Raw genomic sequence first — 27717 nt, 5'->3', positions numbered from 1 at the left:
TGTAAAAAAGGATTTCGCTCATGACTCATGAAGTCGAAACATAGGAAACAATGCTTCAAACTTGTGCATGAAGCTACGGTTTAAAAAGGTGAAATCCATTCACCTACACAAATAGTGTCCAGGGCAGGGAAAAGGTATGACTCTTTATACACATGTTAGCAGACAAAGCAGCAGCTGCGTTTGTTTGTACCTGATCTAAATGAGCAGCAGTCTTCTCTGGCTTCCCCTCAGTTAACTGTTTGTCAGGCAGGAGGAAAAACTCTGCTGCGGTTGGTACACCTGGGAGGACGGCGACCAGGAGCTTGTCCTCTCTCACGGCTGTGGCCTGGAGGGGAACACGAGGCAGAGGAATGTTAACAGAGCTCGACAATGGGTGTCCCCCAGGTTCAGGCTTGGCTGGGTACAGAACCTCAACATGTTTCTGGTACAGAGAAATGTGTCAGTAGCAACAAGTATAAAACATGTACCAAAAAGCTGAAAGGGACTGCTCTCACAGATTCAGAATCCTCTTTACATTTTCTGTGACCAGTGTCTGATTTAAATCAGAATTTAGCAAGTGTTTGGCTTCGTTTTAATTCATTTGGACAGACTCCCTGCTTTTGTTCAGATAGCATTTACTGTTTTAGCCTGGTTTGTAAAATAACCAAAATCCTCTGGACTGTTTCTCGGATGGGAGCAAGTCACAGGCAGAGACTACAGGAGGCTTATTCCCCCAAATAACAAACTATTCCTTTCAATGAATAATAATCACAATACAACAATAACAATAATTATAACAATAACAATAATAACAACAATATATAATAATAATTCTAATTTTAATAATAATAGCTCAACATTTTGCCCCCACACACCTTTATGGCTTCAGTTTGATTCATACAATTGAATATCTCTGATAAAAAATGTTTCGATTACGAAACATTACCAAAACCCAGACAATGCTCTGAGTGGATTAAATGTTAATATTCTCATTTTAATTGCCCTCAGTTATTAGCACACACTGACAGAAACAAAGTTTTAGCAGCAGGGGCATCATGCAGGCTGCCCTATTTTATTAGGGTTGCTTGTTGAGACTGTTTGCAGCTTGAGAAGACGACTGCAGGCAAAAACACTGCCTGTCCTCCTCATGATACCCAATATATTTCTGGGATTTTTTTTTCCCTACATAAATTCTAGTTCCAATTTTTTTAAATGTGTCTAGGGCCTTTATTCCCTTCTTTGGCAGAGAGAACCAGGGATTTATATTACCAGAAACAGGCCTTACATTTGTGATTACCCCTGTATATTGTAGAAGGGGCCAGGTCAAACATTCAGCTTTGTTCTTTTACCCTAAAAATGTTAAAGCTTTCTGTCACAGCTGAACATGGCACCTTCTCAGGGCTGGCTCAAGCCTTTGAGGGGCCAAAAGCAGAATTAGATCTGATCGCCTCTATGCCACCAATACTATTGACTATGTCATAGTTGTGATTGCCCTATGAACACACACTGTACACTGTATGCTACGGTATATATGCGGCAACGCACATCCTTTCTTCAGTGGATGGTAAAAATTGTATGGATTTTTTCATGGACCACCAATACAAAAAGAGAGCGAGAGCGAGAGCAAGCGCGAGAGATAGAGAGCAAGAGAGAGAGAGAGAAAGTGCAACAGAGCAAGAGAGAGAGAGCGCAAGAGAAAGAGAGACCCAGCTCTGCAATGATGCAAAACAGAGATCTTGTATGTTATAAGTGTGTTGAAAATGTTCAGCTCATTATAACACTCTGGTAGGGCAATTAAATATTAAGGCAGACCGACAGTAAGTAAGACATCTTTAGTAAGCCCTCTAGTGGCCATAGGGGCTCTAAGCAGGGGAATAGTTGGCTAATACTTATCACCAGCCCTGAAAATTTGCTTTTATGTGAAAAACACCTGACAGACTAACAAGACTTGTTACGCTGGTGGATGTAAGTACTGAACTAATGGACACGTACATTATAGCATATTAATGTGAGCTATTTAAATATGTTCCAGGTGAGTCAATAGGTCAAAAAACCTGTCCTATATTTTTGACTGGCCTTTTATTTCTTCATGATGGCTACAGCCCCGTTCTTTAAAAGAAAATCGGCATTCATGTCCAAAATATGAATTAGCAAATCTATTTAAATGTGTTTGGAAAACAGAACCTGTTTCTGTTTCAATCCATGTATATTATCACATTTTATGATATTTTATGATAGTAAAAGCCCTATTCTAACACTTTATATGGTATCATGTGTGTATCATTTAAATGCATATGTTCAACTCTGCCTGTTTGATAGTATGATACACAGTGATCTTAATTTACTGAATATTTCCACTGACTCCTGCAGGAGCCCCTGGTTCTTCTTCCAGCTCGTGCGTGGCTGTGCTGCAGTGAAGCCTGTGAATGTGAATGTTTTATCAGGTCATATTTTTATCTGAAAGTTTTATTTTTCCGTCTTTTATTTATTTTTTTCCATGTTCTGCCTTCCAGGCGGGGGTTGTCATAAGAAAACGATGTCAATAACAAATAACAAAACAGACAAGTTCACTGAAGACTGCGGAGCCGGGTGTATTTTTGGCATCAGTTTTGATTTTGCAGGATCAAAACGTGTGAAAATATGATGCAAGGTTCAGAGTGCTTCATCCTCGGAATCGGATATATATTGACGTTCGAAGGATGTTGTAAAACAACATGAAGTTAATGGGGAAAAATCTGTGCCTGACATGTCATGTATGGGTTTGAATTATGTGCCGCACTTTGCAGGTCACGAAGCACTCGGCTCCAACAGGAGAGCCTCAAACACACATTAGACACATACTGACATTTATTCCTCTGTACGCTTCAGCATCGTTACTGTATGGCCCTGAACTCACAGACTGTGTGCAAGCCACTGCAATCAGCATGCTCTTGAACTATATTTTTACCCCCTCTTCTCCCTCATGCCTTGTCATTTATCATCATAAAAGTCAGATTTATGTGTAGAAGCCTCGGGGAGGTCACGCTGCACTCATACACCGTCAGAGGTCCAGTCAGGCGGTGACAGTATTTACCAGAGTAAAGCAACGGTTTCCATGAAAGGACTCGAGAGGGCTTTACCTGGATCAGAGAGTTCTTGATGACTCGGCTCACGTCCAGCCTCCATTCTGCGACATCAGGGTTGTGGTCGTCAAGGTTTGATGAAAAGGCGAGCAGATGAGATCGGAAATATTCTGCCGAGAGGAAAATGTGTGTGAGATGCTTTTTAGTTTTCATCTGTCATGAAATGCAGGGTTCAATCTCTAGTTTCAGAATCTATTACCATGTGTTTAGAGGATAGCTCTAACTCAGTTTGTTAAAACTTTGGTCTTCAGCCTTTGTTTGCCATGATTTCAGATCTCATTAAAGTAAATGTTAAGATTGGGGGATAAAGCAACCTTGGTACGATGTAGTCCAACAAGAGCTCAGACCATCAGACAGGTTCTAAGTACCTGACAGCTAAACTCAGCTATCCAGTAACTTAGCCAGTATAAAAGTATGCGAGGGATTGTTGTAGAACTAAAAATTCAGTTGGTGACTGAGGAACTGAGTAAAGAACCAGTGGATTGTATAATGGCACTGATGAAGAAGTGATTTTTAATTTAAATCATACACATCAGGCTGATACTTGATCTGCTTAATGAGCTCAATGTAAAAGCCACTGCCACTGAATCTGACTGGTGTAGTTCTAATAGTAATAAATAATACAATTAAAAAAAACAAAAGTCCACAGGACCCAGTTCCAAAGTTGGGTGGCCCAATTTTAAAAGCACATTCTGCTTTAGTTCTGAGCCTGGAGCGAGGAAGAACCGAAAGGCCCTGATCACAGGTCTTCAGAGAGCTGCTGGGGAGGCAATGGCTCCCAAATGATGCTCAACGTGCACAGCTCTAAAAGGGATGGCAAAGGTGTTCAAATCAAAGCATAAAGTCTGATAACTTTGATGGGTTTGAAAAATTAGTTAACAGGCAGGTAGGTCAGAACAGGTTTGTTTAAAACCTGTCTGATCATCTACTTCATTGATTATCTATTAATAACCCTTAATCATAAGGAGCAACCCTTTATAAAGAATCACTTAATGGGGAGCACGATGTTATGTTGAACATCAACAAAATAAAGACCTCATTGAAATGAAGCAGAATGGTCCTTTACGAATGATGAGAAAAACCTCTCTGTGTATATAACTGTACAGACTGTTGTGACGCATCTCGTCAGCGTGTTTACACAGCTACACAATCCCCGTGGAGATGGAGTCAGAGCGTGGGCTCACCGTGGACAGCGATGGTTTTTCTGTCCTGCAGAATAGTATTCCCTGCAGACACCTGCACGGTGACTGTGTTGATGCCTTCCCTGGAGAACATGCATGCTACACTTCCCTCTAGGGTGATTACTGGCTGCTGGGGAGAGAGACAGAGGGGGAGAGAAGGTAGGGGAGAGGGAGAGGGAGAGGGAGAGAGTCAGAGTCAGGGGCTTCCCGAGAGAGACCCTTATCAGCGGCTGCTTAACATCCTACCACTGCTATTATTTACACTACAGAGGTGTCAGCCTGCTGGCACACTCACAAACACACATGCATGCACAAGCATACACACGGAACTCTGCAGCAACCTGCCCTGTGCTGCACACAGTATCACAGCCCGCAGAGAGTTCCCTGTGTGACACCAGCAGCTATTTCCAGTCATTTCTCACGTCTCCATTTGTTCTTCAGATAGCTATAAAATGCTAATACTGCTGTGGTTTATTACCAGCTGACATAGCTGGCTGTCCTAGTGGAAGGCCCCTGTTGGTGCTGAACAAACACATTTACACAACTGCAAATAGGAGGACAGATAGCGAGTGGAGCAGTTCCAGTGTAGAGCGCATCTGTTGGTCCAGAGAGATGGAGGCTGAGTTTCTCCGTCTCCACACTCTGCTAGTAGGTTAGAGTTTGTGGAACTCAGAAGTATTGTGTTTTGAAGTATTACTTTACAGTCACAGATTACAGTTCATGATTCACTGATTACATTACAGTTGATGCACAGTACTTTCATTTAGAACAAGTAATTGCCCATTAAGAGCAAATGATGATAGAGCTACATTACATTTGGAGGGTAAAGGCCCAACTTTTTGAAGGTGCTCTCGAACAACCCAAGCAGTAACAAGAGAACTAATGAGCAGGAACATTAAATCTTAGTTGAAATGACAATATTAAAAGCATAATAAGGACGTTAGGGCAGCAGAGGGAAACCTCAGAAATCACCTGGGTTTTGGATGCTGCATCACTGGCACTAAGCTGTTGTTGGTAAATACCAACACATAATTCAATGGCTGCTCATTAAAACGCACTGTGTTGTGAAGTGTAGCTGAGGCAGCTTTGGAGTTGTTGATGGAGCCAACTGAAGGTGTGTTCGGACATGATGCAAAGTGAATTTCAGATGCAAGCGTGGCTGCAAACAATACAGAGCATGTCTCCATACTGCTCGTGTGGTGTCATCCAAGTGTCCAGAAGCCCCGACATTCAAATTGCGAACCTTAAGGCTTAAAACATGGTGTAAATGACACCGTTTAAAAAAAATTGAGCTGCAACACTGTTTACCCCTGAAACTCCAAAAGTCTTTTGTGGACTCAAACACTTCACCCAGCCCTCCATCAGCATAGTGGTGAGAAGATAATGAGTGCATTTTCATTTTTCTATCCCTTAAGCCTGTTCGTGTATCTTGTTATGTGAGAAAGCTCTGCAGTTTTTAATTGCAGCTGATTAATGAAACCACATCTTTTTTGCAACCTGGACGCACAAATGTAGCTCAACAAAAAGAGTCAGCAACCTACTTAATAGCCAACGGGCAACAGAGAAACGGGAAAGTCCAGAGTATACATTACCTCTGTGTTATTTCCAATCCACCAGATGTAGGTGACCGTTCCCACTTGGCTGGGCCAGAGAACAGCAGTCAGGTTCACTTCCTTATTCCTCACTGCCACAAAGGGAGCTGAGAGATGGATATACTCCAGCTGACCTACTCAGGCACACACACAGTATGCATCACGCACTGACATCAACAAACTGCAGCACAATGTGCAAAAAGAACTGAAAAAAAACGGGGAAAACAACATTAGCGTTTCGCACGAAGAAAGAGAAGCGAGAGTGGGTTTATAGGTTGGTGCAGAGCAGGGAGAGAGGGGTTGGAGAGTTTGTTCAGAATTCGCCCCTGCACTGGGACCATTGGCTGCCATCTGTGTGTTATTTTTCATTCGTGGCACTCCTGAGCCTGTGGTGGCTCTATTTGCACGGTTGGCACATAGGATTGACAGATTGGTGGGGGCAGCAGTGCTCCCTGATCAATAAGTCAGCTCTGTTGCATCTGTCACCCTGTGAATTCACCAGGGGTGGTCAGCCCTGCTACATACGGGGCTGCTTAGGCTCCAGTGCGCTGAGTGGCTGCGAAGCGTAAGTTGACTTGAGTGGAAGTGTAATGGGATTTGTTCTACCTCACTTGTTTGTTTGGTTATGGTAGGGGAGCGTGTACTGCTAAGAGATAAAGTACAGAACGTGGTACACTGTGTACAAAGTGGCAGCTGCAGCACTGCTAAATGTAATAGAAAGTGGAAAGCATAATGAGCTGGAACCAGGAGCACAAGAAAACTGAAATATGTCTTTTCTAAATAAATACACAATCTAAATAAAATACAAAACTCCTCTCACATGTTACATGTAGGTACAGCATGGCGGCCTCTGAACCCAGACTGTTCTCCCCGGTGGCGATCACCCGGTAGATTCCCACAGCCCTGTAGATGTGTTTGATGCCATCCTCGATGGAGCTCACGTTGGAGTACGTCAGAGCGTGGCCGTCTCCGAAGTCCAGGTTGATGCTCGTCCTCGCTCCGTCACCCTGTGCAGACAAACACACTCAGGTTGGAAGTTAAGACTTTGCCCAAACCAGCTGCAGGACACACAACACTTTCACTGCAGGGATAAAGTCTTTGGTTGTTCCTGCAGGTCATGAATTTGTGCACAGATGACAGTTTGAAAGCTAAATTTCTGTAAATGTCAACAAATAAATTTAATTTAAAATGTAATGATATTTTCAGTCACAATTTGCTATAAATATAAGTTTTGCATTTTAATGATTTCCTTATTCAATTTAAGTTATAAAAAAAAAAATCACAGATTAAACTTGAAGACTTAAATTTGAAATGAAAACTTTTTTTTTAATTAGTTTTCAACAAATACAGTTGATATTATAAATTAAAACAAATAGTTCTGCTACAGTCCTGTTGGCTGTAAAGACCAGAAAACATCTAAAGGGATTTTTTCTACTATTACAGTGTATCCTGGATCTTTTTTTTACTTCAAAGTAATTAGTCACGTGTAATATTTGTATACAAATGTATAGTATAAGTGCCTGAATATCACGTGGTCAGGGCTCAGCACGATTGTTTAGTCTCCACAAAAACCATCCAGACATTTTAAAAAAGTATAATTTTAGGTATTTCAGCCGTCACTGATAGGACAGACTGAATCATGAAAGGGGAGAGAGAGACACAGAGAGAGAGAGAGAGAGAGAGAGAGAGAGAGAGAGAGAGAGAGAGAGAGAGAGAGAGAGGAAGTCACATAGCGAGAGTCCAACCTGCTGCAGAGGACTCAAGCCAAAGTACACCTGACATTTTCTTAAGTGTGATGAAGCAGCAGGCATGGCTGCCAACACCAGGCACACATACATATATGTCTTGTATATGCCTGTATTTTCACTTAGCAGGAGATCTACAAGGGAAGGTGACTGAGGGTCTAGTGTCAGAGCAACATCTGCTGGGAAAGTCTGATTAAGGGCAAAACTGAATTCTACAAAGAAAAAAAAAAAACTTGAGAAAAAAAATACAAATAATTCTGACATTACACATGTTTGCCTTCAGAAAATAGTTCAGTTTTTTTGGTGTGACAGTACATGAGGCTTTTGGACAAGTATAGACAACATCTTACCTCCTCCAGAAAAACGAGGAAGGTGACATTGATGCCCAACGTGGCTGTCAGTGTGCCCTCACTGGTGACCAGGTGGAGGCCTTTGGGTGCTAGGACGGGACACTGCCGCCTCCTGGCTGTGTACTCCACACTGACTCCAGCTGTGCAGTTATTAGACACCACTTTCCTGTAGCTGAGGGTGGGAAACCACCAATGGATAATTATTTAGACGCATGTGGGAGGCACAAACCCAGGTTTACTGCTCGATGTCTTACAGGTGTACATTAAGTGCTCGTATTCATTCAACCTTGTTTAGAATAAAACATGGCTATGCCATGCCCTGTAGGAAACAGTAGCAGCATTCTGCACCTGATTCTGTTTTATAAATGGCGCAAGAGATTTATTTCCTCTGCAGCAATCATCCATACAGGGCCGCAGAAATGCTCTCACATGAAACCGTGAAGCACGGCTGCGGCTATTTATAGCACCTGTACCACAGTCTCCTCACACATGCTGAACATTCCACATAGCATAATCAAAGTAATATCTCAAACAACATCATTAATCCTCACAAGCATGATCAATGACGTATCCAGAGAGATGACATTGAAAAAAGACATCAAAAAGTAATTCACAATCCAGGACCAAATCAAAAGGTCATTAAAACAACAACAACAAAAAAGAACACTGTATTGTAGTGTATTCTGTGGAATAATAACATATGTGAGATTGGCAAAAAATATTATGGTCACTTTAATAAATGATTGTCTGTTTATGTTTATAAAGATGTGGGGGGGGGTGAACAGGAATACAAACAGGTTGCTCTTTGACAGCAAATCTAAAATGTGGAGAGACTGTCAATGTTCCAGAGGCTTTAACATGGGCCGAACCTGACAAAGCTACATTTCTCTCATGAGAAGAGAATTTGATGGAGAACCTACCCTACGTGGGTAGGTTCTCCATCAAATTGCTTCAAGCTATTTCTGATATTATCCTATTCTTTATACGTGGGGCTTTCGACTGAAGTGGAGTCATCAGCTGATACGCTGCACAGATTAAACCTGAATTGGTCACCATTTTCGAGTCAGGCTAAATGTCTGCAAGCTCATTGGCAGATGAAGGTGGGGGAAGGGACGCTTGAGTTATGACCCGCACATGGTTGTTGGATTTCTGGCAATTCAAAACTATGACTTGAACACACTATTCCTCCTACAGCAGATCCCATCACTCCTGGTGGTTTATACCCTGACCTATAAAACATGAATGCACTATTCATTTCACCCAGTGCCTGAAAGTCACTATTGAGACGGAGGGCTGATTGTAGTCTGCTCGGGTCCAGGCCTGTGTTTACCCAGTGCTGTTAAGGAAAGTCATCCCCGTTGTGCAACTCCTGGACATCGATGATGGATGGAACCAAAAGGCTGGGCTGCAATTTCCATTGGACCGTCTCTCGTAGCCATAATCACTGTAATGATCCGAGCAGACAAAAAAACAGACACGGTTATTCAATCAGGAACCAGAAAACATACGCAGAGGCTCTGAGGCTCTGCTTGGAAAAGTTCAATTCTAAAATGAGACACAATCTTCTTCATGTGTGGCACATACTTGGCACAAAGCAGATGATGCTACTCAGAGACAGATCAATCAGGAAAATAGCATATCCAGAGGTGATTCAACAAATTTCATGTTCAAATTCTGATACATCATTTTACATAAGCTACATGTTGTTTTACAGCAACCGCTCTGCGCCTCTTTGGTGCTTTTGAGACTGCAAGTTGTTTGTCCTACAAATTAAATGGCAGAGCAGCGCTATGTCCCCAAAATGATCGGGACAAATTGGCCCAATTAGTGCGACATGCACACAGATGCAAAAGTGTTGTGATTGTAAATGAAAGCTATTAGGCCTGGTGATTTATGGTTTCGACGGTGTTTATTCCAGGAGCTGCCTCACTCAAGAGACCTGTAGACTTGGGACAAAGGCATGAGAGAAAAACAGAAGAAACAGTAATACTCTGGATGATTCAAAGAGAGAAGGATGTGGAACAAACATTCTCTGTAATATAAAGATTCATCAGAACAAAATAGAAAGCTGTGGAATAACATTTGTGCTTTTGAATGCTTTCTGTTTCAAACTGCGAACAGTGACACACATTTAGGTGAATATGTCGAGTTGAATAAACACACACACTTGCACACACACACAATGTTACACGTTTGAGCGTTTGACTGGTTTCCATTCAGCAGCTGCAGCACAGCCTCCGAGAGATTCTGCTGAAGCTGCTCTGTAATTAGAATCTGGAGGATATTATCCGTGGTGGATAAGGAGACTTAGAACCTGTTACACACACACACACACACACACACACACACACACACACACACACACACACACACACACACACACACACACACACACACACACACACACACGCATACTTAGCACAACTGATTGGTTGTTTTTATTTCACAACATCACTTATTAACATGTCATTCATATGTCTTCTTTCATTATATTTTGTTATTTGTCTTTTACAAAACTATGTTTACATGGACACCGATATTCTATTTTTTAATCTGATTGAGGCAATATTCTGAATATGACACCGCCATGTAAACAGCATCTTCTAGTCTTACTCGGTATAAGCAATAATTGAATTAAGACATGTGGAATATTCCGATCTGAGCCGTATCATGTAGACATGTATTCATCTTAATCACATTACTACAGCCTGTTGGCAGCTACCGAGTGACCTGGGTGTAAACAAGATGAAAAGGGACCTTATGCCAAATTGGATAGAAAACCCCCAAAATGGTATTCTGTAATATTGTACATGAAATTATTTCAGGTTGTCATTAGATGTAATGGCATAGTCATAATCAGACTATGCTGTGTAACAGGTTAATGGGAATATGAATGGAAAAGTCTATTATGTAACTCATGCAAACATCATAATCAAAATATGTGCTATTCGGAATACGGTCAATAATAATGGGGTCCATGTAAACCAAGTCTATGATGGATAATGATGTCTGACAATCATATTTTCCCTGTAGGGACATAAAAGGATTCACTTTAATAGGACAGAAACATACAATTTGTTTATAGCATGTGGATGGGTGTGTTTGTATAATTAACGCCCTTCTCAGATTTCGCCCCTTTTTACATAATATTCTTTGACACTCAGTGTTTTGTGGTGAATCTATGCACCGGTGTAATCCAGTGTATCTGACCTCCTCTTTGCAGGGACAGCGTCGTCTAAGTGCATCATCAGCAAACAGCTGTGTGTGCAAAGTTTCCTCATAACTCCTGTAGGCTCAGTGGATATAGACTCTGCCAATGGTCCTGTGCCCACTCCCGCTCCACTTCCTGCCTGTTACCATTTTCAAAACCTTCTTCACTATGTGAAACAACCTCCAAGCAACCTGCACTTTAAAACATAATAAAGCTTTGACAAGGACTCATGCCAGTGCTCACCTCCCCACGAGAAAATGTGCCACCAAAACAAGTCCCCCCCCAACACTATGTTGCAGGAGCACCATCACTGCATCCTGGCCTTAGCCCCCCCCGAGACAGATGTGAATTAAAAAAATACAAACAAGCCAGAGGGTTTTTTAACCCTTTAGCAGAATGATAATGGTGCCGCCCCACGTTTATGAAAAAATAAACCTAACCTTAACCCTGGATTGCCCAATTTCCCATAATGCAGGAAAATGGATCTTGTTGACACCCACATATTTCAAAACCCCTTCGCCAGTTTGTCTTTTTTGTATTTTAAGTTTGCAGTGTCAACACCCAAGCAGAAATAACCTCTATAACATTTTTAAAAAGTCAAATAAAAAAAAAAGAAAGAGCAGCACTCAAACCAGGACTTTGTTCTGCAAAATTTGATGGAATTTTCCATTAACAGCCACAGAGAGGTCATGCGAATGGGAAAGAAAGAAAGAGAAGTACACTCACCACTCAAAGTCAGCCTCTGTGCATTCGCAGAGTCCCGACGTCATTGACACCGAGTACATCTTTCCCATAACACACCTGGACGTGGGCTTCAGTTTCCGGTAGATTCTTTTCACTCCCATGAGGCACGGCTCACCCTGCGGGCCCCGTTTTAAAAAATAAAAGAGAGGAAAGTCATACAGAGACAGTTAAAAAAAAAAAAAAGAAGCTGCTTTTGTTACACTTGCCACCATAAATAATTTACACAATGCAACCAGCCATGTGTGCATCCCTCTGTGTGAAAAGCAACGCTGCCTAGCTTTGCTTCAGCTCGTTCCGCATTCCTGTTCAGCGAATATTTACGGCTTCGTACCGTGTGGTGAGCTAAACTCAACAACTGTTCATCGCAAGTGTCACACTGGAGCATTTGCGGCTTGAGTTCTTTTTTTTTTTAGAGGATTTCTTTTTGGTAATATTGCGATGAATGATTAACAAGGAGCTTCAGTTGCAAAAGCTGCCAGCACCCAATCCATTTTTAGCCATGTATCTATGCGCAGGAAGTGAATATGAAATCAGTTGAAGGAAAAAAAAAAGATGAGATGGATAACACCATCCTGTTTCACTGCCTCCTCCAGCCTACACTGCTGCTCTGCCTTTATTATAGGGACATTCTGTCTTTGTGCATTAGGTGTCAGTAGTGAGATGCTTTAAAAAAATCTGCCTGTCTCCATAAATAGACTTCCAGCTCCTGCAAATGCCCTTAATTTTCCCAGTGGCCTTAAAACACAAACGCTGTCCTCTGTTTTTAGATGGTGTTCAGTTTCTTTCTGCGGCTAACAAGGATCTCAACATTTAGGCAGGTTAGCCCTGTAATTGGCCCGGACCCTTGTCGTCCTCCATGCTATATGTTTTGATCATTATCCTGCTCAGAGCATATGGGCGTCTAAACCAATTACAGGGCTCGGCCTTGAATAAAGGGACGCTTTAAGTCTCTGGCTCGGCTTCAGGCCTGGCCAGGTTGAGGGGTTTTCAGCCAGGTTTAATATATGCAGGGGGGGGGGGGGGGGGGTTCACTCAGAGCATCAGCAGGAATCAGAATGAATATGCACAAGTGCTCCGAGAGCTGAGCGCGTCCAGGCTCAGTCCACTTGCTGCGCTGCCAGGCTGAAAGCAAAGAGACGCGTCGGCCCCTGCCGATGAAGCCTGGCGTTTGATCAAGGGGGCCCTGCACAGGCTAACCTCTGCATCAGCCAAACTTTAAAAGGCAGCACTGCGGAGGGAAGAGGCTCCAGACTTCTGATTATTTAATTTTCCATGGAGTGATTCATATCTCATTTTAGAATAACAGCTCATTACATTGAAATTGTTTATGAAGCCGAATGAGGGTGCAGCCACGAGGTTTGGATAAAGCAATGGGCTATTTTCAGTGGTGCCAATTTTTTCTATAGAATCTGATTTAAATCTGTAAATAAACAAAGCAAAAATTACTAACAATAATATTAAAATAATAAACAAACAATGTGTCACTTGCTTTACTGATAATTTGATCCATAATAGCATGTTACTTTGAAAGCAGATAGATTTTAAGGCTTCTAAAAGAAAAGATAGTTAGTGCATCCTCTAGTTTTTGAGCTCTAGATGTGCATTTTTTACCGAATGAAAAATAAAAAAAAACATTTTGAGGATGTGTGATAACCATTATTTGTCTGTGGTGGCACCGTCTGTACCTGGTTGTGCAGGTGCCACGTCTGATAATCCGCCTCTGTACATCTCCTGTTGAAGATGGACCTGAAGTCGATTTTCACCAGCTGCCACTCAGAGCGATGACTGACGTGGCCGAATATCCTGGAAAATAGTCACACACGCTGCTGCTTGTTACATATGAAACATGCTTCGTATAATGATCACACCGAAATGGAGATGTGCAGTGTTTTTTTGTTTTTTTTTGTTATTGTCAGAAAAACCTACAAAAGAACAGAAACAAATTGAGTCTCCCCATGTGTTGTGTGGTGTGTGTATCCGGACTCTGATACTTCTCATTCCTCTCTGCCACAGAGCTCCATTTTTGTCCAGAAATGATTAAAAACACAGCAGTGAGCCTCACTGTCGCAATGGATGACATGTGCCATCATTATGAAGAACATGGAATCCCACTAGTGTGGTGCCTGTTCACAATGTGTCTGTCGGTAGGGGCTGATTGCTTGGCCTGCGTTATTTCCAGGCTGCTGCCCACATGGTCAGTCGGTCTCGTTCGTTACTGCTGGAGTCGGCCGCTCCGCTCCAATAGTGACAGCATGGGAAGTGCCATCACAGTTGAGTCCCGCCTTTCTTAGAACCCACTGCATTTGTGCAATTCCCTCTTTTTCTTCATGTCATTTAACATATATAAAAGTGATTTATATATAAAAGAGAGTTTCTCAAGAACCGCTAACGCAACAAACGTTATGGACAACACTGCACTCTCTTCTCAGCGATACACTCAGGCTCATTAATGCTCAACGTTAGATATGTACTGTATATACAGAAACGGACAGAGCTTTCTGTCCTTATTCTGCATTCATTGTGTCCATATTTGTGCACGTTTTGTAAAAGGTTATGGATACAAAAGAAACAGAGCAGTACCACTGGCAATCAGCGGGGGCAGTTAGTTAGAAAACAGGGGAGGTAACATCATATATATATAAACATATATACATATAGTTTGTATGACGTGATGGAAGACGGAGGTGTTGATAGTTGTTTGAATGGCCCCTCCTAGGCACCTGAGGATGGGGGGTAAAGCTGGCCATCCGGAAGCGGGGGTTGGAGGTGCGATAAGCATTTCAAGATGTAAAGCACTTCTCATGCTGCACTTGTTTTTTTCTGCACACGAAAAGTGACAGAAATAGTTGAGAAGCTCAACACCTGCTTCTTCTCCTCCAGACAGCTGGCCAATCACTGCTCCCCGAAGAAGTCGGTTTGCAGAAAAAAGATCGTTGGATGCGTCTGAAAGATGCAGTGGGGATGGCTTTTTTAAAATTTAATTTTTTAATTTGTTTTAACTGTTTTAACTGACAAGGAATTTATATGGCATACACACAGGTACCTTAACCTTGTCTTTGTTTTTCTAGCATGGTGAGTTTATTCAGGAGCCAGTGAAGAGAATCAGGAAATATTCGTAAAGAGAGGGGCATAAAGATATAACCTGAAATATACAGCTCACCTTATACACTATTTTCACATTTAACTTTTATTTTTTGTTCCACAATGTGATGTCATTAACCTGAGCTGATGTGCTGTTATTAAACAAAACGTATGTCTTCTAAGTGCTCAAGCTAATCAGAATCAATAGCAACATTTTTTGCAATGGTCAAAATCAAGATAGCATCCAAGGTTATGAGACAACACAGATACATATTACATCCCCAGCTAAATTGAGTGGGTGTGTTTCCCCTCCCCCAACACACACACACACACACACACACACACACACACACACACACACACACACACACACACACACACACACACACACACACACACACACACACCACCACCACCACCACCACCATCCATAACACAACAAATTTATCACAATCAATCTGTCAATTAGCTCTCGAGGCGCCCGACCATGACAGGCACTTACTGTAAAAATGAGTACAAATTGATAAGAAATAAGTGCATGATGGTCTTATGAAAACTAATGGCGTGTCTGCCAGCTGAGAGGCTGCGTGCTCTAAAACTTATTCTCAGTGTTCACAATGCCAGCGTTGTCTTTTGCGACTCCTTCTCTTCTCGTTGAGACTGTTGCTGTGCGTTTTTCCTATTCTCTCTGTCCCTCTCTGCCTCTCCAGCTGTGCCCTATCACTCTCCTGTAGAGCTGACTACAGAGCCGACTGTCAGTCTGTCATTTATGGCAAGTGTCATGAAACATTGATGTAATGGCTCTGGAAACCCTTTGGTAACACATCCCACGGTCCTAAATCTTGTCTGCAATAAGGGAGTAGTGCTGCGTCATACCCTTATGCACAGACTTCAGCTTTGGGGCTTTTCTAAAAATAAGTGTGAACGAAAAAAGGGAATCTTCAAAAATCTGATTTCTGAGGACATGCCACAGCTCACTGCTCTTCTCACTTTCTTCAAGCTGTTAAAACTTTTTTTTAAAACAAAGTTTCACGTCTATTTTCTCAGCCTTTTTTTTGGGATCATTTTGATCATTTTCCTACAAGTTCTTCAAATGGACAGTAACGTTGTCGCCAGCTGCCAGAGCATTGATCTCCTGTGATCGTGATCCACCCAGTTTTGATGTTGGGTGCACCTTGAGAGGAACCTTTTTTTACTCATGAAAAGGAAAACAGACATGCTGAATTGTGCAGGATTAGATGAAGATGCAAGTAGCACAGGCTCGGGGTTAAATCACTTGCATATCCACAAAGGCAATTTGTTGTTACTTAGATTTTTCACTGTGACTGATAGATTTTCTTTTTTTTACAAATCTCTTTCACTCACGTCATGATGAGAGTCTCTTCCCCGGGCTCTCCCAGCACCCCGTCCACAAACAGAGGCGTGTTAGTGAAGCTGTACTTGTTCCACTGCCGTCCTTCGTCAAAGCTCAACCTGGAAACACAAACAGCCATTGCACAGGGGACCAGTGCTAATCCCCCGACAGTGTGCACAAGCTAATGACCCTGAGAGTCGTCTAACAACTGTATTTCATATTCAGCGCAGAGCTGAGGCGCTCTGCTCAGTGAACACTGATCAGTGGAAGCTAGACTCATTATGGCTTCAGACACAGAAAGGTGAAACAGGATGGCAATTGTCGGAGCAGAGCTTTCCATGGCTCATGGGTTTTCTATCTAGAATAATATTTCCCCCCAGTGCGAGGAAAACTCATTTGCTTTAGTCTGACTAACTTCAGTCTTGAAGCTTCCTCCGAGGGAATTAGTCATGCTGTGACAAATGCCGCCTCTGTCATAATGACTCACCATAGGTGTCGGATGGGAAGTGGAGTGTGTCTTATTGCAACCAAGGCGCCTCCTTGGTCAAGATAGAGCACTGCATACTCCTCATCAAAGATCTGCAAGCACACAACAACAATCCAGAGACGACGCTCAGTGGCGGCTTGTTACCCGTGAGCATGTCTAACACATGTCTGCACACGGCGACGCCGCATCCCTCCAGCTACACGAGCACACAGTAGACATCACAGTTAGACCTTGCTACATCAGCTTCTGAATAATTACTTTTCATTGTCATGTTTAATTAGAAACAAGCGCCATCAATTGAAAATGGTGAGGGCCAACTACCTGCGCTGTGTGCAGGCACTGAAGCAAATTACTCTTAATATTTGATTTGATCATCAACATAAAAAAAACAATGGCTCGTGTATGTGGATTAAACGCCTGAATGATAAAATGAGGGAGAGTCCTCAATGCACCTCGGATGCATTTTTACTACATGCATTTGTGTTGTATTGTTTTATTTTGCCTGCTGTAAAGCACTTTGTTGTTTGAGTTGATAAGTGCTATACAAATAAAGTTATAGTTATTATTTACACTTATACCTTCATAAGGGGGAGTTTACTTGTTCTCCCTGTGTCTGCAAGGCTTTCCACCCACAGTCCACACACATGCTGCTGACTCTGAATGTGAATGTGCTTGTCTCTATATGTCGGGATGTGATGGATTGGGGACCTGTCCAGGTTGTATCAACCTCTCGCCCAATGTCCTCTGGCATTGGCTGACATGGCTGTGACCCTCAAAGAATAAGCGCTATAGCTAATCGGTGGATGGACTTTCATGTGTTTAAGCAATCCAACTGAGCTGAACTTTTCAGCGGCAGTAATTTGTGGTTCACGCCGGGCAAGGCTCACGGTAGCTGTGTCGTTTTTGGTCCCCCCTGGCAACAGAGCCCGTGCACGAGGCTCATCCCCTTGCATCGGAGCCTGAAGCATGCATAACGCGGGCAGCTCATGCGGGGCCTGACGGGAGGTGCCCCTTCCACGTGGAAGGAGTGGAAGTATGAGGAGGTAGGAGGAAGATCGCACCAAAGGGGGGTTTCACAAAAGCGTCTGCACTTGGGGGGAATACAATCGTGGCTCCAAACGGGAACTATTCAGAAGTCGTGACCTCCATTGACCCAGACATCGCAGGACTGTGTTCGCAGAAGCAGGCGCACCTTCTCATTAGTCTGTTAAATGTCAAAACTCACCAACATGCTGGCCAACTTTTAACATGATTTGTATTGTGTGTGTGTGTGTGTGTGTGTGTGTGCGCGCATGCACTTGACCTGTTATTTCCGTTATTCCACAAGAGGTCCACGTTCCATCATTAATGCTTTGTTCTTCTTTGTTCATCTCTTGTGACAAAGCTATAACTTGTATCTATACACCAATGTTGGTCAGAGGTACTTGGAGAGCCTATTATTTTTTGAGGTGGTACATTGTGTAAAAAGTTTGAGAACCACTGATCTAAGCAATGGGGCGGATGAAGCATTTTCAAAGATGAAAATATGCACAATAGCTGCAGTGTCTTTGTGGTTACATGTTTATGCTTCGCAAAACAAAGTGAGGATAATTTGAATTTCAATTGAACTTTAACAGTAGGACATTGCTGCAGTTACAAAAAGTTTGCTCACCTGTCTCCACGTGTTTCCTGCATCTGAGGTGATGTACACACTGACGTTGCTGGGGGTCAGCTCCGAGCCAAATGAGCCTGAAGGTAAGACAGAGATTCACAGAACAGATAGACAATAAACCACAGTAAGTTTTTTGGGAGGAAAGGCAAACTGCATAATGCAAGGCACAGGAAATGAACTCCATGCGAGAGCAAATGAGCCGCGGTATTTAGAAAGAGCCTTTAGACTGACAGTAGTGATACAGCAGGGGGCTCCAGGCTGCAGCTGCAGACGGAGCCTGTAATTACACTGCTCCACAAGATCTACAGTGCAGTGCAACATTAGCCCATACTCCTAAATTAACCAATAAATCCAGATTACTGTATTCATCTTTCAGCACTTCTGGCCGCATTAAGACAAGCTCTATGAAGGCTGTACGGACTCCTTTACAGACTGCTGCACTTATTTTAATTTAGCCTGTAACTGGTGGCAGGCGGTTAAACACGAGGCTGGAAGCTACGGTCGGTGTTTCAGAGGTATGGTTACCTCAAAGTGTAAAACCTAACTGAGTGACAATGTGCTTTACAATCCCAAACATATAGAGAGAAAAGCTGACAGTTGAAAATTCAGATTTTCTTGACTTCCTTTGATGGATTTTCTCACCAAGGTGGAATTCAGTAAAGCCAAATTTTCCCAGCTGACGTTAAAGGGGCATTTTCTGGGTACTGTTCAATGGCTCTATGTTTATAAATGTAGATATGTTAATGAATGGTAATTGTAAAAACTTTTGGTAGCAGTTCAGTAGATTACCTCCGCTGGCAGGGACAGTGGCTGCAATGTAGTCCAACAGTAAAAGGCTTATATTGTTATTCAGGGTCTTCGCTGCAGTCTGTCAACATTGCACATGTTTCACTCAACAAGTCTGACTCTCAACCCTGCAGTAGGTCTTTAGATTATTGCGTCTCTCTTCTTCACTCTGCATTCGCCTAATTTTCCGGAGCTCTTAGATCATACACTCCAGCTAAAACAAACAGGGACAACCATCGAAGTCGGATGCTGCATCGATAGTGTCCACATCAGAAAAATATTCAGCCATAATAGTTTGTCTCAGTAAAATCCAAACTCCTCTCTCCAACTCTCTCTCTCACTGATGTTTCCACTTCCATTTCCCCCCAAGTTGAAGAGCAAACAAGGAGATAGACAGAGGCAGCAAGCAGAGGAGGGACAACGAGCAGTTTATAGTGAATCCTTTCATTGAGCGAGAGATATTTAAGCGAGTCTTAGCAAAGGTACTCAGTAAAGAGCAACTTAACACAGTTAGAACACAGCCCAATTTATATATTCCAAAAATACCTTTAAACCCATATAAACCTGCTGCAGGTCCCTTTATCGCGGTATACCACACAAACACAGATTGGACCAACAACCGCTCAAACTGCAGTTCAGTATCTTGGCCAAGCACTTTAGGAGCCAGGGATCGTGCAACAGAATCTCTAATTAGTGGCTTTACCTCCTAAGCCACAGCCGCCCCACCATACATTCTCGTCCAAATTTCATAGAATAGTAGTTTCACTCTCATTCTAATGTCTTCGCCTGCTGTGTGTTGCCTGGGATTTCATGAGTGTGTCTTTTTCCCAACAGAAACTGAAAGCGGTGACAGTAAATCGAGTCCTGTGGAGTCTTCCACCTTCACTGAGCTACTGGATTTTCTGCTACGACTGAACAACTGCTGCGAGGAACGTGACAGATTGGAAATAAAAAACACTGGAAGTGTTATTCATTGACTGTACATTCACAAAATCAACCAAAAGAAGATTTGTGTCAATTTACTTTTGAAAGGAACATTTTTCTCTTCTTGAGAATTTGTGTTTTCATCCCAGGTTGTGTTTGACTGCTTTTACTGTTGTTAAACAGCTTTTTTGAATCAACCTCTCTGAGATTTTGTGTTTTACACCATTTCTGAAAACATCAGTGAACACTGAACTTCAGTCATGCAAGCTTTCAGAAAATTCTGAGGTCAGAGGTCACGGATACCACAAGAGGCTAGCATGCATATGGACTCTTGTCTTAAAAAACAGCAGCAGCAACTGACATCTTACGAAATTGAAGCCCATCCCATCTTCCCACCGTTGACCTGTGGGTAATAACTGTCAGTTCCAGTTACTTATTATCCATCCCAAACCTTTAACTTAAGTAATGAACCACAGAGTAGAAACCCTCACCTTAACACTGAATTATAAATTGCATGCAGGGATGTGGAAACTGGCCACTCAGGATTCAAAGCTGATAGTTATTATATAATCATTATAATATTTGTTTATTGTCTTAATCAAGAGTGAATAATCACTCATTACTTTGAAAAAAAAGTACCACCATGCTGTAAGTCCATCGCGTCAAAAACTGAACTTAGAACTAGGTCTTTACAATCAACTGGACATTGACAACAGATTACACAATATTTGTGATATTTATACTGTTGCACTTTCGATGTCACCATATGCAGAGATTTCACCGGAGAAGTGAAGTGCTATCATCAGAGTAATGATGTCCAAAACTACCAATTTCAATATAAATTGGCAGGTATATCCACTATTCCACCTCTTTCGACATATTGGTTATGTCACAAGCTAATGATGAATATTTCCTTTGATTGTTTTGGACATTTTGTCATTTAAAGAACGACAAGTAACGAAACAAAATCAGTCAATTGCTCTCACAATTCACAATATTTCACCAATGTCCCAGCACCCAAACTTTAAGAATGAGCTTGGCTTTCTCCCGAAACCCGAGGGGACTGTCTCTGTGTTTGTGACAGTGTCGGCCCATCCAGGAGTAAATATCACTGAGGTGTGAATTCAGCTGAGGGGGCAGCTGATCTTCATTTCTTTGTTTTCCCCCAGAGTGAGTCGCTGGGAGACCTTGCTTCGTCTCCCGTGTTCTCAGGGACAGTGTGATGCTCTGACGACTGAGCCAATGAGAATGTGTAGTGTTCTGTTGTCCTGTCAATCGCCCCTGTTTGAAGGTGAGGATGACACACGCATGTTGTCCGATTCCTGTGGGAGTCGTATACTGATGCTGAACAGGGACGGACAACTGAGGACAAGAGTTCAAAAAGTGCAAACAGCCAAATTCGGCTGCATAGGAGACGTCAGCATTGAAGAGCTGCAGCGGAAACATTACTGCACAGAAGCGTTGAGTGCCAAGATTTCCAGCTAATTCAAAGAGGCAGATTTCTTTTCTTCTTTGTCGGCCTAAGTGATTTTTATGGTCTTTGTCTCTTTGAGTTAGCATAACATTATCTTATGCATCCATGAATGGAAAGAAGAAAGACGAACAAAAGGAGATACACAAGTCGATTGTGAACACCAGTGCCAATAACAAAAAATATAAAAAATGAACCGCAGAATTGGAGATGGGTTTTGTTTATGCCTCAATTTTTGTCCTGTGATGAATGAAGTTTAAACAAACCGAACAATTCAGAATCCATTTGATGCAACTGGATGCATTCACTTAACATTCTTTTCAGGAGCACTTGCTGTCTGCAAAGTGTAACTCATTTCTAATCTTAAAATGCTTTAATCCAGTACCTTTATAAAAATATATGTGGGCACCTGAGAGGAGTCATTTGTTTACCACTCAAGAATGACAAAGAATGCATCTGTTAATAACTGTATAAGAGATAAACAAAAAAAGGTCAGAAGTGGTTTTAACAGGAGAAACTAAAGAGAAAAGAGAGGAATCCTCAGAAGTGCAAGAAGAAAGACGATGGAGACGACATGTCAGTCAGAAGAGATTCCCTTTCACCCACCTGATGCGACAATGATCCCCGGCGCTGACTCCCTGCTGGCTATGTTTCCAGATGTGTAGGGATTTGCAGAAACTTGGAGATGGAGATGTAGCGAACAGTACGGCTGTAGGAGAAAAATCAGAGAACTCAATCATCAGAGCTATCAAACCAAGTCTAAACAGTATCAATAAAAAGACTATTCTGAATAAAGCGGCTGCGGCATCGACTCCCAAGTCATAAGTTACAAACACCATTTCCCCATTGGCTGGGCTCACCATTAATTTTGATTGGGTTAACCTTTACCGACACAATTCTCATTACGACCCAGCAAAATGCCAGTGGTGCAGGCCATGTTGTGACGGGCTGTTTAGAGGTTTATTAAAACTCTGACATTTCCTGACAAATGACTGTGTAATATGGGTGGAAGGCGAGGCATGCCACAGAATCACTAATTGGTTTATCAAAGGAGGTTGATGATTTTCATATATGGGCAATTCTACCGAATTAGCTCAAATCAGTGCTGCAAACATCTTTGAATACGAAGTGTCTTTTCCCTAAACTTTTAATACATGTGAATTGCAGTTACAGTTGATTCTCTTATTATTTTCATATGGATTTTATTACCCCTAGCCCCAACCCCCCCGACATTGGTCACAACGAAAACACAATAATATACATTATAATTGGAAGGGTTACATTGTCTTATTTAAATTTAGTTTTCATTTCTCTGCTTTTGTTTTCACGTTTTCACAGGTAAACCCATGCCAATATATTTTATATTCCATTTTTTCAAGTGTAATTTATAAGATTCGTTGTATTTAAAACGTTTTTTTTCTTGACTGTCATATCTGTTATATCTCACAATATACAATTTATATTTATATTGACAGTAATGTGTTGGTAGTAACACAGAATGTCAGCTGCACATATGCAGGCAACACATACAGCAGACACACATCTGATGGTAAATGTCAACACAGAGCAGTATCTGGATGTCAGATTACTCCTCCCTGCAGAGCTGTAGGATAGAGTGGATGTTGAGGAGAGCAGAGAGAAGAGACAATGTGCACAAACACATTGATTTTCGACCATAAATAAACATCTGACAATGTGGACGTTCTGAGAATCATTTAAAACATTTTTTTTTACAAGGATCATCAATGAACACATTTAACCTTTACTCTTTCCTGTTTTATCCTTTTACACCCCGAGTCTTCCTACATTTTCCCAACTTTTGATTTCCTACTTTTCCAGTTTCTACATTCTTTGATGAATTACCCACATTGAGTCTGGTTCTACAGGTTTCTTCCAGTAATGAGGGAGTTTTTTTCTCTCCATAGTCACAAAAGTGCTGCTCATTGTGGGAACTGTTGGGGTTCTCTATACATTTTAAGTTCTCAACCTTAATGTTATGATTTGTTGCTGAAAATTGAACTGAATTGAGTACCTTTTTATTCATTCATTTTTTGCCATTGAACTTCTGAAGCACTTTGCAACCTTGTTTAGATAAGTGCTATTCAAATACAATTATTATTATTATTATTATTATTATTATTGGATCAGTTGTAGATTGTCCGATACATCTGCTGAACCACTGCATTCAAGCGAAACCTATAGTTTCCCACTGAAATCCAGACTTGTGACTAAATTTATTTCAAAAAGGTGGGACACAGCTCCTCACCATGGAGCCATGAGAGAGGGCACACACACTTCCTGGTCAAGAATATTAGTATGGCTAAAATTCATCTCAGCCCATGGATTAAAACTTAAAACAGTAGTGACATGAAAATGTAGTGTAAAAATTTATTTTTACATTAAAATTCTTGATAAAAATACATTAAATTAACTTTGCTTTAAAAAATATTAAAAAATATATTTTTGCGAAAAAAACCTACAAAAATAAAATATTTAGATTTTAATACAATTTTCTAAATTGGGTGTTAGTGTTAAAACAAAAGGCTCCAGAATAAAAGTTCTCGATACATTTAATTTTTTATATGCATTAAGCATATTGCTATCTCAAATATTATTCTGAGTTTCAATAGAAAAAAAGAGTTAAGTAAAGATCTGATATTTACAAACATAAATGCTCAATACATTTTTTGGATGTTGGACAACAGTTTGACAGAATGGCCGACATGTTAGATGAAGATACATCAGATCTATGTTATCCTCTGAGTCTGGCTATAACTCTTTTACAAATATTAGCAGAGAGTGATACACTGTTAGATTGTGTATTTAAAATTCCAGACCTTGAGTCAGATCGACTACGAGAAGCAGCCAACTTTGAGATACTAAGACAGATAAAAAAAACAAAAAAAACAGACAGCATTGTCTTCTCTGCCTGACACCTCTTTCTGTCTGTGTTTCTTAAATGGGAGGTCAGCTTATTGGACTGAATCAAAATGGCTGACCTTTCTGCTCAGCAGCCTCGGAGCACTCAGCTTTGACGGGCGCTGCTCTTTTTTGAGCTCGGCCTCTCATTGCTGCTGGGATCAGTCAACTCCTGTCAAGGCCCCTCTTTGATGGAAGTGCACACTTATAAAAAAACATGCATGAACTCGCGGATAGACACTCACTAGCACACAGTGAATGTTGTTGCCCCTCAGGTCTTTGCTCGGCGCCTGCAGCAGCCTCCAGTCTCTGCCTCTGTTGTAGGTGATGTGCGTCTTTACTTGGTTATCCGTCTTCCTGTTGGCCAGGAACATCCCTTTTATTCCCGCTACCTGGGAAATTAGAAAAAAAAGCAGCTCACAGCTCCGGGGACAACGCAGCCACGTGTGCTAGCCTCGTCCGTACCGTCTGTACTTTATGTGGCAACAGAGCCACATAAAGTCACACACACTGAGTGGAAAATGATCGACTGTCTGGGAGCTTGTGAGTAATCAATGTGTGTCCTAAATGAATCTGACTCCTCGCTTGTGGCTCACAGGAATAAGTGAAGGGATGCAGAATTGAATCAGTGACAGTCGCATCAGGCAAAGTAACTCTACTTTGGTAATTGTCACATACTTCAATCTCCCTTGGAGGAGAGATTTAGCATATTCTACATTTTGGGTGGTGACCCCAATCAAGAGGGTGGATTTGATTCTACCGCGGAGGCCACAGGAAGGCATGAGCGGCATCACTAACAGCTTCCTTTTCGGATTCAGGTAGACCTCTCCATTCAACTTGTACTGCTGATATGTCTTTAAATACCCTACCTGCACACTGGAGCCACAGCTTCAGCATTAGCTCTTTAACTCACTTAATTTTTCCCCCCTTTTTTGGATTAGATGCATTTTGTGAAGTAATATCTGCAGTTATTCATCAAAGAAAGAAATAATCTCAGCCTCCCAAAAATTTATATCCCTGGCACAATCCCCTCTAGCCTTTGTTGATGTCAGCACTTTGAAGCTGCTTCGTATTCACACAATGTGCTCTGAAGACTGTAGGCCTACCGCAGCAGGGTCTTTTTTCCCACAATGACAAAAGAAGCACGTTTCATCATCTCTGTCGCCAAGCTCTAAAATATTGATCACTGTTCATAATAACTTGCAGGCTAGGCACTCATCAAGCAGGCCCTTTGTTTGATGCTGCAGACCTGGAGATAGAAAGAGGCCTCATGTGCAGCGTACAAATCCAACACTAAAGACCAAAGTTGATTCCCAGCATGGTGTTATATGTTCAAGTACAGATTTGATATCATGCCATTTGCAACCAAATGGGTTGTTTCTTTACCTCATATAGATTGACCATGACGTTGCCCTCGTGGCCCATGCTGCTGACCACATTCTCCAGAGCCAGCGTGTAGTAGACCCCTGACGTGTCGGACACATACAGGTTGTAGGTTTCGTTTTGGTTCCACTCCTGCACGGCTGCCACCACACGGTTCTCATCCGTACTGATCACATGCAGGTCCTGGCCGAGAGAGAAATGTATGGGATAACAATGGCACACTAGATAACCACAGTGTTGTATATTATTCTTTATCAGTCCCTTATCATTCTGTTTTGTTTTATGTGCAGCTTTTATGTGGATACTTGTTTTTAGCTTATATCTGTGCTGTGGTATATGATTGTTCAGAATAAAATCTGTCATAATAACATGAAAAGGATTTGTTCCAGCATTAATATGATCTTGTCAGAATGGTGAGAAACTAAGTACATATTTTTTGTCATGACGGAAGCACTATGCTGACAACGTCCTCACCCAGGGAACACGCTGTGTTCCTGTTAAAACATTTGATACCAACTTATCATGTCACTGCAAGGAATGTTTGCATAGTTTGTTAACCAATTTATAATATGCCAATTGATTTGTTCTTATAATAAAAGTTAATAATTTGTCATTATAAAATAAAATACATCATGTTATAATGTGCAAAGGGTTTCATTAAAACTAAACATCTTGTTCTAAACAGAAACTGCAGGATGTGGCAGCATTAAGTGCCAACATATTAGTGCATTAAAATCTACAGTACATTGTAATATAGATGCAGCAAACTCTCTTAAGAACACTGTGTAAGTACTAAGATTAGACATTTAAATGGATCTGAAATTAATTCAATACAAATACATTTAATCTGAATACACCCTTATATGTAATTAACATCACCTCTCAGGATGCTGTACGTGCCAATAAGGAATAATAAACTTTTATATTGTATACTGTTCTTAGACACCTGCTGGGTTTAATCATATGCAACAATCAGATATGTTACATCTTCTGCAGTCACATATTTGAACTCAGAGGATACGGCAGTCATTAACACTACGCCAGGCTTATCGGGCAGAGATTATGCAGCCGAGGCCATGCTGTTCGGTTCTGTTCTTCATCTGCCTCTCACTGTGCCAATAGCACCTTGCAGTGAGCAGACATCAACCGGGGAGGGGGGCCCGGGGCTTGATTGAATAAAACATGTTTAATTGTCAATGGAGGACGTGACAGGCAAGGCTGTGTTCGACGCAGAGCAGCACGGAATAACAACTCTGGGAACACTGTTGAGAGTTGCTTTTGGTCTTGATTTGCCCGTAAATAACAAAAAGGAGAGTCACACAGAGGCAGCGCATTACTGCAACTTTAGTCCACGTAAGCGAACAGGGCTGGGAGCGTACTGATGTGTGCCTCGGCATGCAGAGAACGTCCACAGGCTGCAGCTTTACATTCCTCCCATGTACCCTTGGTGACAGATGATGAGATATGGACTCTCACCAAATATCAGTTAATTATTCTCAAATCCGTTCATTTTGATGTAATGTTAAGGTGCAGATATGTTACTTACCTTGGGTAGGGTGTACTTGGGCAGCTTCATCGGGGTAAAGACGTCTCTTTTAGCAGACACGTAGTAGATTGGCCTCCCCGCAGTAGATACCTTAAGGTGATGAAGGCGTCGAGTGTAAACATTTGGAGAGACGCGTAGAATAAAGTCACCACAGGGACACATAAAGCTACACTTACAGCACCTGTCTAACA

General features: G+C 41.8%; 1 protein-coding gene across 7 annotated transcripts in view; it reads right to left on the bottom strand.

The window, feature by feature from the left end:
- The window catches only part of LOC117763358 (VPS10 domain-containing receptor SorCS1), a 150584-nt gene that overhangs the window by 5890 nt on the left and 116977 nt on the right, over positions 1-27717 (bottom strand). For 4 of the 7 annotated variants that reach the window (XR_004614150.1, XR_004614149.1, XM_034588444.1 and 1 more), the window contains exons 8-23: positions 27527-27616; positions 25984-26163; positions 24843-24989; positions 22285-22387; positions 18498-18574; positions 16847-16938; positions 16371-16478; positions 13610-13727; positions 11907-12049; positions 9300-9413; positions 7970-8141; positions 6695-6881; positions 5875-6008; positions 4286-4412; positions 3099-3211; positions 191-325 (exon numbers count right to left, since the gene is read on the bottom strand). Coding sequence is in view for 5 of the 7 variants with exons in the window: in XM_034588444.1 (XP_034444335.1) it covers positions 191-325; positions 3099-3211; positions 4286-4412; positions 5875-6008; positions 6695-6881; positions 7970-8141; positions 9300-9413; positions 11907-12049; positions 13610-13727; positions 16371-16478; positions 16847-16938; positions 18498-18574; positions 22285-22387; positions 24843-24989; positions 25984-26163; positions 27527-27616 (2040 nt within the window). In the remaining 2 variants the exon portion in view is untranslated. The remainder of the gene's footprint in view (positions 1-190; positions 326-3098; positions 3212-4285; positions 4413-5874; positions 6009-6694; positions 6882-7969; positions 8142-9299; positions 9414-11906; positions 12050-13609; positions 13728-16370; positions 16479-16846; positions 16939-18497; positions 18575-22284; positions 22388-24842; positions 24990-25983; positions 26164-27526; positions 27617-27717) is intronic. The other 3 variants (XM_034588417.1, XM_034588426.1, XM_034588435.1) reach the window with 3 other exon arrangements.

The sequence above is a fragment of the Hippoglossus hippoglossus genome, chromosome 1 (assembly GCF_009819705.1).
Source record: "Hippoglossus hippoglossus isolate fHipHip1 chromosome 1, fHipHip1.pri, whole genome shotgun sequence".
NCBI classification, from domain to species: domain Eukaryota; kingdom Metazoa; phylum Chordata; class Actinopteri; order Pleuronectiformes; family Pleuronectidae; genus Hippoglossus; species Hippoglossus hippoglossus.
This window is presented reverse-complemented; position numbering and strand designations above follow the sequence as displayed.